The sequence below is a fragment of the Eumetopias jubatus genome, unplaced genomic scaffold, assembly GCF_037043125.1.
Source record: "Eumetopias jubatus isolate StellerSeaLion01/CBP00866 unplaced genomic scaffold, mEumJub1_p1.0 scaffold_4, whole genome shotgun sequence".
In the NCBI taxonomy this organism is placed as follows: domain Eukaryota; kingdom Metazoa; phylum Chordata; class Mammalia; order Carnivora; family Otariidae; genus Eumetopias; species Eumetopias jubatus.
In genome coordinates, this window is record NW_028274810.1 from 73,464,480 (window position 1) to 73,481,779 (window position 17,300).

The 17,300-nt window shown below is 46.1% G+C and overlaps 1 protein-coding gene across 1 annotated transcript; it reads right to left on the reverse strand.

The window, feature by feature from the left end:
* Nucleotides 1–9,394: 9,394 nt before the first annotated feature.
* LOC114224210 (olfactory receptor 2A12-like) lies at nucleotides 9,395–10,339 on the reverse strand. The gene has a single exon (XM_028123311.2). It carries the CDS (start codon nucleotides 10,337–10,339, stop codon nucleotides 9,395–9,397), a length of 945 nt encoding a protein of 314 aa, XP_027979112.2.
* Between the last annotated feature and the right edge of the window lie 6,961 nt (nucleotides 10,340–17,300).

A 17,300-nucleotide genomic window follows, 5' to 3' on the forward strand; every position in this document is an offset into this window, starting at 1 on the left:
AACTAGTACAATCCTCTCATTTTACCAAAGCTCAGAGGGGAACCACCCCCTAAGGGTCACCCAGCCAGAGTGTCTCAAGTATGATAAGCACCCGCATGGCTTGATCCCTAGTCTGGGCTCTGGCCCTGCCCAGTGCTGCTCTCAGAGATTAGCCATGAGCCAGGAATGGGACTTAGGGACAGAGGGAACCTGATGCTGCAAACTACATTTTCTCCCAGCTCCTGAGACAAGGAGGTCCTTAGGCAAGGGCCACGGCGATGAGAGGCTGCCCGGGTCTTACCTCCAGCTTGTGTCTGCCGACTGAGGACAGAGGAAACAGGGAAGATGTGGGTGACAGGCCCCAAGGACTCCTTGGCCTTTGATGAATTTGTGTCTTTGTCCAGAATACAGCCTGGGGACTGGTTTCTTCTCTCACTTTCCTTGGCTGGTTTGCTGTGTGTCTCGGGGTCAGTTGCTTGGCTTCTCTGAACCTCTGGTTCTGACACTCCCACAACCAGGTTTGATGATGACCTGTTGCTGGTGAGAAGACAGAAATGGGTGGTGTGATTGCAAGGCCCTGGTAGGGGGTGAGCCTCTAGTCCCCAGTTTGTCCACGGCTTGAGGCTGGGGGTGCCAGCCTTGCTCCCTTTTAGGATGTAACAGAAATCAGAGGAAATCCACGTGCTTTTTCACATGGACCTTTATATTGATCTCCTCTTATATTTGCTTTCCTGCAGCACAGTTAGGAGATGAAAGACTCAAGAGTTTTGAATTTTCGCTGTTACGATTTACTGCCATGACTCAGAGCTGGTAATTGTTTCTTATCAGCAAAAATGGTGGTTGATGACAGTAATATTTAATTCTGAAATGTAAGTTCTGAAGATATATATGATCTCTCCTCCCTTTTCCTTTCTCCAGCCCTTTCCCCATCACACACACACACCCCCCCTCCCTCAATATCAACACTGACCTGCAGGGGCTAAGAATGACCCAGAGAAACTTGACCCAGAGAGCAACAAAAGCTGAGAAAATGATGGAAAAAGGGGCAGAGGCCCTGGAAGGGAAAAAGAGAGTCCAATACAAGTGACAAGGAGGCCGAGAGGCACAGAGACCCAGAATGCGAGGGGCACAGGCCAGAGATGGAAAAGCATCCTTGGAGCTGAAGGAGGAAGAAGGTGGAAGAAGGGTCATTCTTCCCGTTGTGTTGGAAGAAGAGAAAGGACTAAAGGAAAGAGCCGTGGAGCGTGGAGACCCAGTGGGAGAGGGTCAGAGGGACAGAACACGGAAGGGGAAAGAGGTGGGACCCGGAGGAGAAGACAGGCCCAGGTCTGTCTGCGGTGCTGGGAAGTGGGGGAGCCACAGGAGGGCTGCCCCCGGCCTCTGCTCCGGCCAGAGCCAGCAGAGGCCAGGCAGGGAAGGAAAGGGATGGAGGCCATAGGGCAGGGGTGGGAGAGAGGAGAAAGAAGAAGCTGGAAGAGGAGAGCAAGCAGTTGGGTGACTGGACCGGACAGAGTGGACAGAGGGTGGAGGCTGAGGGGGCGGGGAGGGGGAGGGGGGATGGGCCGAGGGCCAGGTTCTACCGCGAGACCCAGGGAAACCCTGGTTAGGGGGGGATTGGTGTGATTCACAGAGGCAGCTGGGGCAGAGAAGAGGGGAACCAGGGGCGGTAGAGAGGGGCCTCACCACAGGCTCCTGCAGAGGCCCAGCAGAGCAATCCCCGGAGGAGTCAAGAGGGCAGCAAGGCCGAGCGAGCCGCAGACCCAATCAGAAGACCAGAGCCAGAGCTGCCGGCCGCAGGGGGAGGAGAGACACAGAAACTTGGAGGCAGAGAAGCAGGGCAGTAGCTGAAACAGAGCCAGAAGAGACCGATGGACAGGGAAGGAAAGCAAGAAAGAGAAAGGCAGAGATAGGCAGCTGTGCTCCCACTCACACGGACGTGAGGAGAGAGACGCGCGGCCGGTGAGCAGGACTGCGGCCCACGCTGGGCTCCGCCTCGACCTCCCTGCAAAGGCTCGCTTGTCCGCAGCATGGTTGGGCCGTTGCTGTCCTGAGCTCTACAGGGAAGGGGGTTGTGGGCAGGGCTCCCTCAGGCTCTGGGGGCACTCCCGAGTGGCATGTGGCCCCAGAGCCCTTGTCAAGACAGTTCCAGTAGCCCCTGCCCAGGGTCCTGCTGAGGAGCCTCACTCCCCAAGGACCTCAGGCCGTGCCCTCCTGGAGGCCTAGGTCCAGCGTGGGGAGATGAAGCTCAGCTGGGGGTGGCATTGCCGGCGCTGGGGAGGGGGTGTGCAGGGCTCAGACAGGGCGCTGAGGGCAGGTCTTTTCTCAGCTCTTCCTCCTTCCCCATGGAAAAAAAAAATGAGGCACCCTGGGAGGTCTAGGATGAAGGCCAAGAAATTGTCTTCTTCCCTACCAAGTGGTGTCCCCAGGGCTGTTTCACACATTAGGTACCGCAGGCAAAGTGCCTAGGGTCCTTGGGCTTTCATAATCTACAGACACGTAGGAGACCCTAAAGAAAAGAATATTGGCTGGAAAATAGGGATCTCACAAAATAAAAATTAGTAAATATTAATATTTAAATGACTTTTAAAATAACATTTTATCAGTTAGCGTGAACCCATTCAACTTTTTCATGGTTATATAGTGATACATTAATTATGCCTACTGTGGGACACGGGTACACTTTCCTGTGTCTTATACAGGACCATACCCATGGAGGTCTTAAACTGCCCAGTGGCTCTCAGGCCTCAGCCCTTTGAGTGTATGTTCTGGCATTTCAGATCACTTACAAGCTTTCCTCTTGGTGGAGAGAAGAGCAAGAGAGAAAGGGTCAGAACTGTAGCCAAAAGGACTAAAGACAGGTAACAGGAAGAACTTACACCCTGCAGTTTTGAGGTAGCAGCAAAGACCTTGGACCCCCCTCTTTTGGTGTTTCTGGCCAAAGGGTGGGCAGGAGATCAGTTCTGCCTGAAGGGCAAAAGAAAGTTCAGGCTCCATCCTTTCTGGGCATGAGAAGGCAGTTGCTCACAAATGGCCCAGGGTGCTGGCATAGCATTTGGAACTTGGCCCAATATGTCCCCCAGGAGCCAGACTGGGGTTGGCTTCATTACATAGGTATGATTTAGTTGGGAGCTCCATAAGGGAGAAGCCACTGTGAGCTGAGCCCCAGAACCTGGTTTCTGGGACAGGAGACCTCCTCAGGCTGGGCCACTTGGTTCATACTAGCCTGCCTCATGGATGCCGTAGGGTGTGGGAAGCCAGGGCTGGGAGCCCTGGAGCCTCACTCTACCCTGTACTCCCCAATGAAGTCCCCTCCTTCTCCAACTGTTGCCACATCGAGGGATGGGTGCTTCCTCCCCAGTGACAGGGTCTCTCTCCTGTTCCCTGATCTCCTGAGTCAAACTCCCACAGGGAGCCGCCTGCAGCACTGACCAGGCCTCAGAGGCCTCTTGCTCTCGTTGAGGGGAGCTCAGGATTTGGTGGTGTCTATGGCCAGCTAAAGCTGACTTCAGCTTCCTCTGTGACCCTTGGGGCTGAAGGCCTTTGCCTGTCCTACAGGGAAGCTCCCACCCTGAGATCTCCTCATACTTCGGAGGGCTGTTTCTTTTCTGACATTTCCTTGGCCCCACCTGGAACACCCTCTCCCTGGCTGCCCACCCCAAGCACTCAGGACTGTAGGTGTGTGACCCACCTCCTTCCTCATGTGGCTGGGTGACGATGCCAACACCAAATCCCAATGTAGGTTTGCCCCCCATACCACCAAGCAGATCTCCCATACCAGTTGGTGTCCTACAATTCACCTGAATTCTGACATAGTCCTACAAGACTGTCCTCCACTCTCCCACTTCACATGCCAACCGGCAGTCCAAGCTGTCATCTGTGCATCTGACCACTCCTTGGGTTCAATTAATTCGCTAAATGGCTTATGGAACTCAGAGAAATATTTATTTACTAGAAGACTGGTCGTTGTAAAAGGATGTAACTCAGGCATAGCCAGATGGCAGAGACCCACAGGATGAGGTATGTGGGAGGGGGCACGGGACGTCCCAGCACATCCAGGTGGTCACCAACTCAGAGGCTCTCTGAATCCATCCTTTCAGGGTTTTATGGAGGCTTTATTACATAGGTATGATTGATTAAGTCACTGGCCATTGGTGACTGAACTCCATCTCCAGCCCCTCTCATCTTCCCAGAGGTTGAGGATGGGACTGAAACTTCTCTAATCCATGGTTGGCTCCACTGGCAGTCCAAAAGTCACCTCATTGACACAAGAGAAGACAACAAAAGAGCCTTTATGGTTCTCATTACTTAAGAAATTCCAAGGTTCTTAGGAGCTCTGTGCCAGGAGCCAGAAGACTAAATATATATCCCTTATTATAAATCACAGTATTACCCAGGCTCCGTAGGCAATACACACAGCTGCTAAAGTCATCTTACTGCCCTTCAGCTCTGACTTGCTTCCTCCCGGGCTCAAGAACCTTCAAAGGTTCTCATCTGTGGAAAAAGTTATGCAAGATGACCAACTGTTCTTTCCTGTCTGATCTCCATATATGTGCCTCCCAGGTAGGCAGCTCTCTAAGAGAGCCCCCAGGGACCCCTACCTCCTGGTAATCACACATCTGTGTAATCCCCGGCACTTGAGGGTGGATGGGACCTGGCATTTTCCTTTGAATGAACAAAACAGGGCAAAAGCAATGAGATATTACTTCTGAGGTTTGGTAATAAAAGACTGACTTCTATGTTGCTTGAATTCTCTCTCACGGACTCTTCTCAATTTCTTGCTCTGATGAAGTTAAGTTGGCTTGTCGTGAGCTGCCTTATGGAGAAGTCCATGTGGCAAGGAGCAGAGGGTGGTCGCTGGCCGACAGAAAACAAGGAGCTGAGGCCATCGGAGCAACAGCCAATGAGGAACAGTCATGAGACTCCGTGATAGGTAGCTGCTGGCCCAAGATTCAGCAGAGCAAGAGTACTCCCATAGAGCTAACTAAGCCAATGAGGTGTTTGTTTGGATCATTGTTGCTATCGTTTTTAATGTTCTGGGTTTTTTGGATATATGAGAAAACACTTTCTCTTTCCCCTCAAGTTGTCTCTAACGCTCAATTTAGTAGATCTAGGTTTTTTGAACTGCAGTGAAACATTTTTAACTGATACCTGATTTTTACTAACTCACCAGAATTCAGACACTTAAATTAGTCTCTTATTAGCCTACATTCAATAATTATGTCTTCTATTTAATCAGGATATACTTGGTCAAATTGATTGTTTAACAAAGATTATATTTAAGAGTTATTACCTTTTAATCAGGCATGCTGAGATGATACTATTTAGTAGCAAGGGTTGAGTTGACTTTACTTATGAATTCAATCTCTTTAAAGCTCTCTCAGAAAAACTGACCTGGGATCTGGCTTACAAGGTCCCAACCTTATAGATGGTAAGAAATATCACCCACTGGCCAGGAGGAAACTTAAGTAAATGTTGGAGCCTCGATAGGAGAGGAATTCACTGAAATTTATAGATACTCTGGGTAAAATATGAAAGACAGACTTTCTTGGGATTGGTTTTCTAACTTCAGCATAATGAATAATGAAGCATTTAAAAAGTCCAATTTGAGATTCCATATGGATACTTCCAGGCAGAAGTTAATTCTGTGGCTTTAGAAGTGGCTCAATACTGCATGTCTCTAGATTTGCAAAGCAAACTAGAGACGGTCCATATGACTAACATTCCTACAACACTGATACAGTGAGGCCAGACATAATGAGACCAGTTTTTTTTAAATCAAGAATAATTTTTGAAGATTATTTAAGATCACAAGGGTGGGTGTTGTAAGAAAAAAATCATCTAACACTCACAGGAAGGCAGCAGGGATTTCTTGGTGCCCTCTTGTTACAGTGTTAGATGTTATCAAGCAGATCCTCTGAGGATTATCTGACTTTCTAAGGGTGTACTATTTTAATTGACTTTCTATGGCCTTGGGTATTTTATAACTCTGTGGGTGTAACTGTTAAGTTCTAGAAAACTGGTAGCAAGACAAAAGATTTCTGTCTATAATAATGCAAATAATTCCTATTCATAGAAATGCAAATGAAATTTGTCCAGTAGAGCATATAAAATTCTGTAAGCCAAATTCTCTTTTGAACCAATCTTAACATCTTATTGGTTCCTTCATGAATTAATGAGCTCAGTGAAATCTTTGACACATGTTCACTTAAGAAAAACCATAAAGGAAAAGATTCATAAGTTTATTAAAAGTTCTATTTATTAAAAGTCATTATTCTATTCATCAAAAGAAAAGAAGACTCTTCAGCAGTGAAAACAAATCAACATGATAAATGTTAAAACCTATTATTAAGTGAATAAATCAAGGTACAGAAGAATACATATTATATAATTCAGTTTAAAAATCATTACACAGCCATAAAAAAGGATAAGAACTTGCCATTTTTGACAACACAGAAGGACCACCTAGAGGGCATTACCGCTAAGTGAAATAAGTCAGACTGAGAAAGACAAATACCATCTGATTTCACTCATATGTGAAATCTAAAAAACAAAAGAAAAACAAATAAACAAAAAAGTAGAATCAGACCTATAAATAAAGAAGACAAACTGGTGATTGCCGGAGGGTAGGGAGGTGGGAGGATGGGCAAAATGGGTGAAGGGGAGTGAGAGATACTGGCTTCCAGTTATGGAATGAATAAGTCGGGAATAAAAGTCAAAGCACAGGGAGTGTAGTCAATGATACTGTAATAGCGTTGTATGGGGACAGGCAGTAGCTGCCCTGTGGTGAGCATAACATAATGTATAGAGATGTTGACTCACTATGTTGTGCACCTGAAACTACATTGTGTGTCGACTATACTAAAAAAAATAATAATAATAATAAATAAACTCAAGTGAGAATCTGGCCAACAAATAGAGTGCTTAAAACACTTAAGAAATCATGAAAACCCATAGTAGTTTAATAACTGTATTATATTTCCTTTAAAGTATTAATAAAAACAATTAAAAATCTTTTAAACCCTAAAATATAGATGCTGAAATGTTAACAGTAATTATCTCCAAGGCTAAGGTAATGGATAATTTTCATTTTCTTCTTTTTGTTTGCATCAGTGTTCTAAAATTTAAGAATAAACATGTACTACTTTTGCAATAAAGAAAACAAGCAATGAACTGAGAGAAGACATTCTCAATGCATGTATTAAAGAAGACCCAAAATATATAATAAACTGCAAATCAAAAAAAGGCAAATGATATCTCATATTCATTGACTACTTACAGTTTGTTTCACACTATGACAAATGCTTTTCATGCATTATCTCATTTAATCCTTCCAACAGCCTCTTGAGGTCTATACTGTTTTCTTCCTGTTAACAGATGAGGAGACTGAGACTCAGAGAAGTTACATACTTGCCCATCACCACGTTTGTGTAGGGCTGGGATTAGAACACAGGTGTCTGACTTTTCAGCTTAGTTCACTACACAATACTACCAAGAATCTTATGAAAAAATGCTAAATTCACTAGCAACCAGGGAATTGCAAATGAAACAAAAAAAGATGCTACCACCTTCCATCTATAAGAGAGATAGCAATTTTAGAATGCTTGAGATAGAGAAATAATATCAAGTGTTCATGAGAACTAGAGGGGCATATCAGTATCATTACTTGGAAGAACAATTTAGGAGTATCTAGTAAATTTGAAATTTCTTTGATTTCGCAATCTGCCAAGTCCATTGCTACACCTAAATCCTAGGGGAAAAACTTGTATATGGAGAAATGTTCGAAGACATTTGTTGCAGAATTGTTTAAATAGTGAAAATTGGAAATAAATGTTTGAAAATAAAGAATTAGATAAATGAGGGGCACCTGGATGCCTGAGTCAGGTAAGCATCTGACTCTTGATCTTAGCTCAAGTCTTGATCTCGGGGTCGTGAGTTCAAGCCCTGCACTGGGCTCCATGCCAGGTGTGGAGCCTACTTAAAAAGAAAAAAGTGAAGGTTTGGGCAAAAAAAGCAACTTTATGGGGTGCCTGGGTGGCTCTGCCAGTTAAGAGTCCGACTCTTGATTTCGGCTCAGGTCATGATCTCAAGGTCATGAGACTGAGCCCTGGAATAGGCTCCATGCTCAGCAGGGAGTCTGCTTGAGATTACTTTCCCTTTTCCTCTGCCCTTCTCCCCATCCCTCTCTAAAAACAAAAAAACAAAACAAAACAAAAGATTCCCTCTCTCCCTCTCCTTTGGCCCCTTTCCCCATCCCGCATATGCTCGCTCTCTCTCTCTCTCTCTCTCAAAAAAAAAAAAAAATTAGATAAATGAGGTGTGGTATATTCAAATGCTCTCTAAAGAGATTGTGTTAGGCCTATGTATATCAAGTGGGTAGAAGTCAGAAACATGATGCTGAGTTACAATTTTTTCGGAATAATGCGGATATCATGCCACCATTATAAATTTTCAAACTCGTACAAGAACAATTCTATGGGTGCAATTGTCTGTAAGCAAAAGTTTAAAAACACATGGAATGACTTCAGTTTAATGGTAGTGGTTGATTCCTAGGAGCTGTGAATATTCAAAGGGCACTTCAATGGCACGTGTAATTATTTAGTCCCTTTTAAAAAAGAAAAAAGGCTCAGACTAAATATGGCAAAATATTAAGTGTTTATTTGTGGTATGGAAAAATGGGGTCTTTGTATTATGATTTCTCTCTCTCTGTGGTATCTGTCTCTGTCTTTCTCTCCCTTTCTCTCTCTATAGAGATAGATAAATGCATACAGATATATAGATATACATATACACATACCTTTTTCTTTTATGAAATATATATAGTATTTATTTCCCAAAATAAAAGTGAGATTTAAGTAGTAGAATCAGGGAAGGGTTAGTATCACAAGCTGAGTCCAGACCAAATCAATTATTAGATACATTGTTATAGAGATGTGTCTAAAATAGTTCTAGCTTAGAGTTTATAGCTCCTAGTGCAAAAAGCAATACGAATTATTACTTGTCAGTGCAGGTAAAGACTGTGCTCCTGCTTGATCTACTCATTACGGCATTTTCACCCCCAAAGCCCTTACACTGTAGAAAAGCATGTGTACATGTTACACATTTGGCTGTGATCAGATTGAACTGACATAAACTTCTAGAAGTAAGGCGAGAACCCAGGAAAAGAAATAAAGCAATGACCTTGAACCATGACATAGTCACTGTAGAAGAAAGCCATTGCTCTTAACACTCAACTGAGTCACTGGGATGGTGGTAGCCAATGGAGAGGCCTTCAGTTTAGGGGTAGCCATACAGCCACCCCTAACCTGGTTGCTCACAACCCCAGAAAGGCTCAGGTTGGTTAAAACCTACTTGTATGATACCAGATGAATCCCATCAAGTCTGTCCATGACTCTGGACAACTCTGAAGCATCCTGGGTCACTGAGCAGGTCTGTTACCAAGTACATTCAGGAAGGCTCTTTTAACATCTTTGTTCCGGAAGCTGTAGATGATGGGGTTGAGGAAGGCAGAGACAACGTTGTAGAACAGGGCTAGTTTCTTGTCCTGCTCTGGGTCATACCAGGAGCTGGGCCTCATGTACATGATCATGGCTGGCCCATAGAACATGATGACCACAGTGATGTGGGAAGCACATGTGGAGAAAGGCTTACGCCTCCCCTGGGACGAGTGGATTCTTAAGATGGAGGCAAAGATACGGACATAGGAGGCCAGGATGAGGGGGAACGGGACCAAGAGCAGGATGAAACCCAAGATGAAATCCAAACGGTCATTGAAGGAAGTATCTGCACAAGCCAATTTCAGGGCGGCAGGGACCTCACAGAAGAAGTGGTTTATCTTTTGGGGGCCACAATAAGGCAGATGCACGGTGAAGACAGTGTAGATCAGGGCCCCAACTATGCTAATGAACCAACAGCCTGTGACCATCTTGATACAAATGGGACGGCTCATGAGTAGGGGATAATGAAGGGGGAAGCAAATGGCCACATACCTGTCATAGGCCATAATGGCATAGAGGACACACTCAGCAATGCCCAGGACCAAGAAGATAAACATCTGGGCTGCACAAGCCCCCCAGGAGATGGTTTTCTTTGGACACACCATATTAACCAACATCTGGGGCACGGTGGTAGTGACATAACTCATGTCCACCAAGGAGAGGACACTGAGAAAGAAGTACATGGGCGTGTGGAGGTGTGAGTCCAGGTAGATCAGGGTGACGATGAGTCCATTTCCCAGAAGAGTGATGAGGTAGAGGAGAAGGAAGAAGGAGAACAGGGCTATTCTGACCTGTGACTCACTGGAGAATCCCAGGAGGATGAACTCAGACACAGAGGTGTGGTTCTCCTTCACAAGGCTCTGCATGGTGGTCTGCTGTTCTGTGTTTGGCCTTTAGGGGAGGGAGGACAGAGTTGACATTAGCTGAGCACCTTGCACGGTAGCTCACACGGATTTCGTCAAACCTGTTGAATAGGATGCAAAGTGAAGGAAAGATAAGACAGCTGTGGCGCTGGGAAATAAGTCAGGAGATCTGGATTCATACCCGTAATAGAACATAGGATGCCTGACTGCTCACAGGTCCTTCTCTGGAAACCACCCTCACCCAGAGAAGGCAAGGCATTCAGTAGCCATGTTTGTAGCAGGGGACCCAGCCAACCCCTGGCCACTGCTGAATTGTACGTCAGGTGTACACCTGTTCCAGTCTGGAGGATAATTCTCTGCTGAGAATTCAAAATGACAACACTGTCAATGTCTATGTCAGTGGGCTGTGGGTGCCTGAGGTGCCAACAACCTGGAGCCAGCGTGGTGGTAACAAAGTCACAGAGGAGCTGGCGCAATAGAGAAGAAAAATGGCGGCCTTACAGAAATGATACAGAGCAGACATGCAGGGCAACAGAGGAGACCTCAGAGCCGCAAGCCACAGAGAGCATGACTCTGATTCCTGACTTGATACATATACATATTGTATATATGTACATGATATATGATACAATATTACAAAGACCCCATTTTTCCATACCCAGATCCCCCTTTGTTTCTTGTGCTCAGATACCTGTGGAATTTGCTATCGAATCCTTACAGTTACTAACCCAAGACTACATTTTTAATTCAGCTCTTCCTGAATGTCCCATGGTTGTCACTTACCCAGCTGTGTGACCTTGGGCAAGTCCATTCACTTCCATTGGCCTCAGTCATCTCACTTGTTAGAGATGAAGCGTCTATGGTACAGAGTAATGGCAAGGAGCATATGAGATTCTGTATGTCAAGACATTTGGCAAAATATAAAATGCTAGACAAGTAAAGTGGTTAGTATAAGTGGAATGAGTCTGGAAATCAGAAGAGCAAAGGATTGGTCCCAACTATGTCCCTGATTTGCTGTGTGATCTTGGGTAACTCCATACCCCTCTGTGACCTTCACAGCCCCATTTTTAAGTGAGTCTGTCGGACTTGCCCGCTCTAAAGAAAACTGCCAGCTCTGCTATTCTTTGATCCCAGGAATACCAGGCTGAAGACCTGTGATCACATCAGTGCCATGAGCATCAAGGAGAAGGCTGAGCTAGGCAGTCAGCTGAACAGGACTGTGCTGGCAAGAGATTCCTTCTAGGAGTTGGAGACATGAGACCAGAGCAGAGGAGAATACATAGAGCATAGACTTAGTATCAACACACCTGAATCTTGTAGCCTCTTTACCTGCTCCTAAGTCACTTAGCCCCTCAGAGTCCCATGTTCTTCATGTGTAATACCTCCTCCATAGTGGAGATCATGCAAAATATACCTGGCCTATTGACAGTGCTCCCCGAAGTGTAGGGATTTAGATAATGGGCAGCTGAGTGGAAGGAGGGGTAGAGGGAGGAGAGAGGAGCTATCCTGGCATTTTCAAGCATCTGAGGCTCCAGAAGACAGGGTTGAAAACATGATTGTGAGGACTGATTGCCACAGGGGGCTGGTGGGGATCTGGAAGATAGAAACATTGTTTGAGGCTGTTTGGGCAAAAGAAAATGGTGTGGTATTTTTGTGCAGAGCTTTAGGGAACACCAGTAATTGGATGAAGAAGAAAGAGGTCCTAGATCAGGAGTGCTTGTGAAGCAAAAAGGAGAGCGAGGGAAGCTCAGAGTCTTAGACATTGAGGGGAAACTTTCAAGAGATAAGGACTGGTCAGCAGTGTCAGTGGCTGGCCCCAGAATGATGAGGGCTGCAAAGGAGGAGGAGATCACATCTTTCTTTCCACCTGTCCACACCCCGGACTGGGCTTTTTCAGGGGCTTCTTAGTGATCTCCTTCCCAGTCCACCCACCAGCCACCAGTACTGTTTCATCTGTCATGCTCTCCTTCTCATGCCTCCTTAGACTGGAATTTAAGGGCTCTTCCATCTGCCTCTACCCAATTTTCAAGTCTGTGATTCACCAATACCTCACTGAGACTTCAGAGCCATGATGTTAACAGTATGGCCACCAAAAGGATCGTAGTCTGGGCAGTTGGGGTCCCCTCCTGTCTGAGCCACAGATCTTTCAAGCCACCCGGCTTTCTCAGTATCGTCCAAGGAGAGCTGCACTGTCCTTCCCTTGAGCTGTTTATCTGCTGGGAATGCCTTCCATAACCCTTTCTGCTTCTCCACATCCCACCCACCTCCAAGGCTCAGCTTGGGGTTTCCTCCTCCTTACTCAACCAGTCTAGCCCTGTGCATTTTGTGTATTGTCCTCCCAGCCAGGCTGTAGGCAGAGGGTATGTCTCTTTTAGATCTCTCCACACTATCTAGCAGGGACTGGAAGACTGCTTTGGGCATCTCTTCTAGTGCTGGGTCCCTGGCTGCATAGCCTGCCAGGCTCTAATCACTGTGCCTACTGCCTCTCTCTAAGCACCCGTAAAGAAACAATTAGATCAAGTGCTTGGGCTAGGAAAATGCCATATTCATAACTGCTCTCCTTTCTCCACTTGCCATCACTTCCCTGTTCCTTCCCAGCCTCCAGCCTCCGCTCTTTGGGTGCACAAAAGGAAAGAGGATCCCTTGTCAGTGGCCCTAGCACCCATTCTGGGCATAGGGCTGGTAGAGTGCTCCTGAGAGGTACCTGTGCAAGTTGAGGAAGTGCCATGGAGATTCTGCTCCTCTTCACTGAGGGCAGGTCCCCCCTTACCTCCTTCCCCAGTGAGTGGGGCAGAGAAGACTGGGCTCCTTTGTCATTCTTGGAGGTGCCCAGGGAAGGAACCCCCCCCAAGCCCCTCTCTCAATCCCATGTAGGAATGATCAGTACTTTGTTCTTCTGCTTGAGTAGCCTCCTTCCCTCCTGTGGTATCAGCAACCTGCTTTCTCTTATTCTCCTACAGTGTAGAACCATTCATCCCTTTGCCTTAGCACAGTGGCCTTGCAGGGGAGACAGCATGCCTCTCTTAAGTCATTGGATGCAGAGCAGCCCTGGAGAGAGGCTTCCAGCTGGCAGACAAGGAGGTCCTCTTTGTATCAGAATGGGATGAGAGAGTGGATTTCTGATGCCTGAAAAGTCTTGAGGATTCTCTGTCCATGCAGGTAAATGGAGCACAGAGCCCCTGGGCTGGATGAAAGCCTAGGCCAGGGAGTTTAATGCCACAAGACACTTCAGGCTTAGTCCCTGGAGCTAGTGAGCTGGGCATCCTTCTTAAGTTTCCACTAGGGATTGAAACTTCTTCCCACTGATATTTAAGAGGAGGGAGGAGTGCTACAGCTGAGCTGCCATGTCTCTGTGTGACACAGTGATTGTACAAGTAAGATGTGCTTTGTTTCCTTCCGAAGCACGCGTATGTGTCTCTACGTTCTCAGCATCGTACCCATGATTGTGTGCCTAAAGCTTGGATATGGATAGCATAAATGTTGCTAATACTAGTGTCCATATAACTGCCATTATCCAAGGCCACAGACCTCATTGTGGTGTAAATGCTACCAAACATATTGCATTAGCAATAACTGCCTACTACTGGCACTTACTTTGATCAGATGGTACACTGGGCAGGACACATAATATAATCCGTCCTCACAACGAGGTCAGTAAGCCATTTGGTAGTCAGGAGTTTAAGAGAATTAAGTTTGTTGTTCATACGTCCTAGCAGATAAATATATAGTCTGAATTTGATCCTAGATCTGCCAGATTCCAGATCATTCTCCCGCAGTGTCTCTATGGCCAAGGTGCAATACTGGTTTATAGGGTGTGTACACTCAGGCTGTAGATGTAGGAGACAGGTGGTCAAAGACCAGCAGAGATGCACAGTCTTTCTCAGACTGACTTGGAAGACACTCTCCCCAACTAAGTGCTCTCTTGGGTCTTTCTGGAATTCCAGGAGAGAAAGGCAGAAGACTGGCTTGGTTTCATTAACTGCTGCAGGACAAGACTCACTGGAAAGGAGACTACCCTTGGGTGGGAGGCAATAACCAACTATGAGAGATGGTGTAGTCCAGTGAGGTGGAATTCAGATTCTGAGGGGTGTGGTAATGAAGGTGAAGTGCAGGGCACGGTAAAGTCCAGTTTGGGCACTGGGGGATTTGAGGCCAATGGGGAATACTTTTACCTTGCTAGAAGTCAGTGATGAGGAATCCAGGTCAAGTGATACTTAGAGGTTGAAGGGTGTCTGTCTACAGAAACCTGGATGGGACCTGAAGGGGCAGAACTGGATGAGACCTGGGAACTTGGAGAGGTCCTGAAAATAGCAAGTCATCCTCAATGATAGGTTCTCAAGGCCAAGAACAAAGAAGTCTTGGTAATATATTTAGAGCATGAAGTTCGACAAGCCAGCAGCTGAGCAAAACTGGATGTTATCTCGGATGTACTGCTTAAGTTCCTAGAGACATTAGCACATTCATCCAGACAACATGGATTTTCAGGGCTGACAAGTCTCAGTTACAGTGCGTGGCTCCAACTGTGGGGAGACAGGACAGGCAAGTATGGGATTGGGTAGGGTGATCTCATATACTAGTTTTCATGGAACAGTTCTGGTTTATTCCTGTTGTAGATCAATTAACTCTTGTCACTATTCTAAACACTCCCTTTTACTCTCAAAATGTGTCTGATTTTGGACTTGATATGGTCTCCTAGATTAGGGTCCATGGGCCTTGTGGCTGCCTGACATGGGGCAGCCTTACCCAGGGCACAGGAAGCAGATGATGCACAGTACAGTTCTAGATTTTGATATATTTTCTCTCATAACTGTTTATCTCTACAATATTCCCCTCCCCAGGCTTAGGTTCTGAAGTTCCAGAAGACACAGAGCCAGTGTTTGTTGTGCAACACAGGGGAAAAAAGGCCAGACAGATTGGTGGTGGAATGTTGTCCCTACCCCTTCTTGGCCATGTGACCTTGGGAAAATCACTTCCCCTCTCTGAGCCTCGTTTTCATCACATTTAGAACAGAAAATAATGCTATGAGGACTAAGGAGGTACATGTAAGGTGCTGAGCACAAGTTCTGGTCCACAGAAGGGACCTAGTCGGCAGATTCCATGCTGACAGCAGTAAGTGAGCAGTATTAAGGGTCAGGCTAGTTCTTCTAGCTGAGGGCCAGGACACCCTGTAGCAGGGGCAGGAGCCCGGATGCCCGCCTGCAGAGTGGAGGCCTCTGCCCAGGTCACACTTCTCAAGCAAGAGGCGGGGGACTGTGCTTGTGGAGTGGTCATTTCCTTCCTCCCGAAAAGAGGATGAACCTTTTGAATCTGGCATCTCTGATACAAGAAGCAGAGATTTAACGCCCCAGAGGGGACGGCACATCCATAAATGACTGAGCGGGTAAGGGAGCTTTTCTACTGAGCCAGGCAGTGTGGTGCCAACTGCTTAGTCATTGTCTCATTCAATCCCGATCATGCTTCAAATCCCAGTATGGTCCTTACTCGTAACTCAGGCAAGTTATTTCACCTTTTGAAGCCTCAGTTCTTTAAACTGTAAAATTCGGATAATAATATGAACTTCGCATGTTTATTCTGAGGCCTAAGCGAGATGAAGTATTTAAGCATGTGACACCAGGAATATAGTATGTGGTGGAGGGATGGGAGAAGTTGTGGTCGTCTTCATGCTCATGATCATCACCTTCCTCTGAGGCCAACAGCTGGGAAGCTGGCACCCAGACCCGTGCCCCTCTGGTGCCCCTTCCTTCCAGCACACTTCCCTGTCTCTCCACTTAGTCTCTCTTCTTTTTATTAAGTTCAATTAGCCAACCTCATTAGTTTTTGTTGTATTGTTCAATGATTCCTTAGTTGCGTATAACACCCAGTGCTCATCAGATCACGTGCCCTTCTTAATGCCCATCACCCAGTTACCCTATCCCCCCACCCCCTTCTGCAACTCTCAATTTGTTTCCTGGAGTCCAGAATCTCTCATGGCTTGTCTCCCTCTCTGATTTCTTCCCATTCACCCTTCCCTCCCTTCCCCTACGGTCCTCTGCCCTATTCCTTATATTCCACATATTAGTGAAACCATATGATAATTCTTTCTCTGCTTGACTTATTTCACTTAGCATAATACCCTCCTGGTCCATCCATGTCGATGCAAATGGTAGGTATTCATCCTTTCTGATGGCTGAGTAATATTCCATTGTATATACGAACCACATCTTCTGTATCCATTCGTCTGCTGAAGGGCATCTCAGCTCCTTCCACAGTTTGGCTATTGTGGACATTGCTGCTATGAACATTGGGGTGCATGTGCCCCTTCTTTTCTCTACATCTGTACTTTTGGGGTAAATACCCAGTGGTGCAATTGCTGGGTTGTAGAGTAGCTCTATTTTTAACATTTTGAGGAACCCCCACGCTGTTTTCCAGAGTGGCTGCACCAGCTTGCATTACCACCAACAGCGTAGGAGGTTTCCCCTTTCTCCACATCCTCGCCAACATTTGTTGTTCCCTGTCTTGTTAATTTTGGCCATTCTAACTGACGTGAGGTGGTATCTCATTGTGATTTTGATTTGCACTTCCCTGATGGAGCATTTTTTCATGTGTCTGTTAGGCATTTGTATGTCTTCTTTGGAGAATTGTCTGTTCATGTCTTCTGACCATTTCTTGACTGAATTATTTGTTTTTTTAGGTATAGAGTTTGAAAAGTTCTTTATAGATCTTGGATACCAGCCCTTAAACTGTTCTGTCATTTCCAAATATCTTCTCCCATTCCGTGGGTTGCCTTTTGGTTTTGTTGACTGTTTCCTTTGCTGTGCAGAAGCTTTTTATCTTGATGAAGTCCCAATAGTTCATTTTTGCTTTTGTTTCCCTTGCCTTTAGAGACGTATATTGAAGGAAGTTTCTGTGGCCAAGGTCGAAGAGGCTACTGCCTGTGTTCTTCTCCAGGATTTTGATGGATTCCTGTCTCACACTGAGGTCTTTC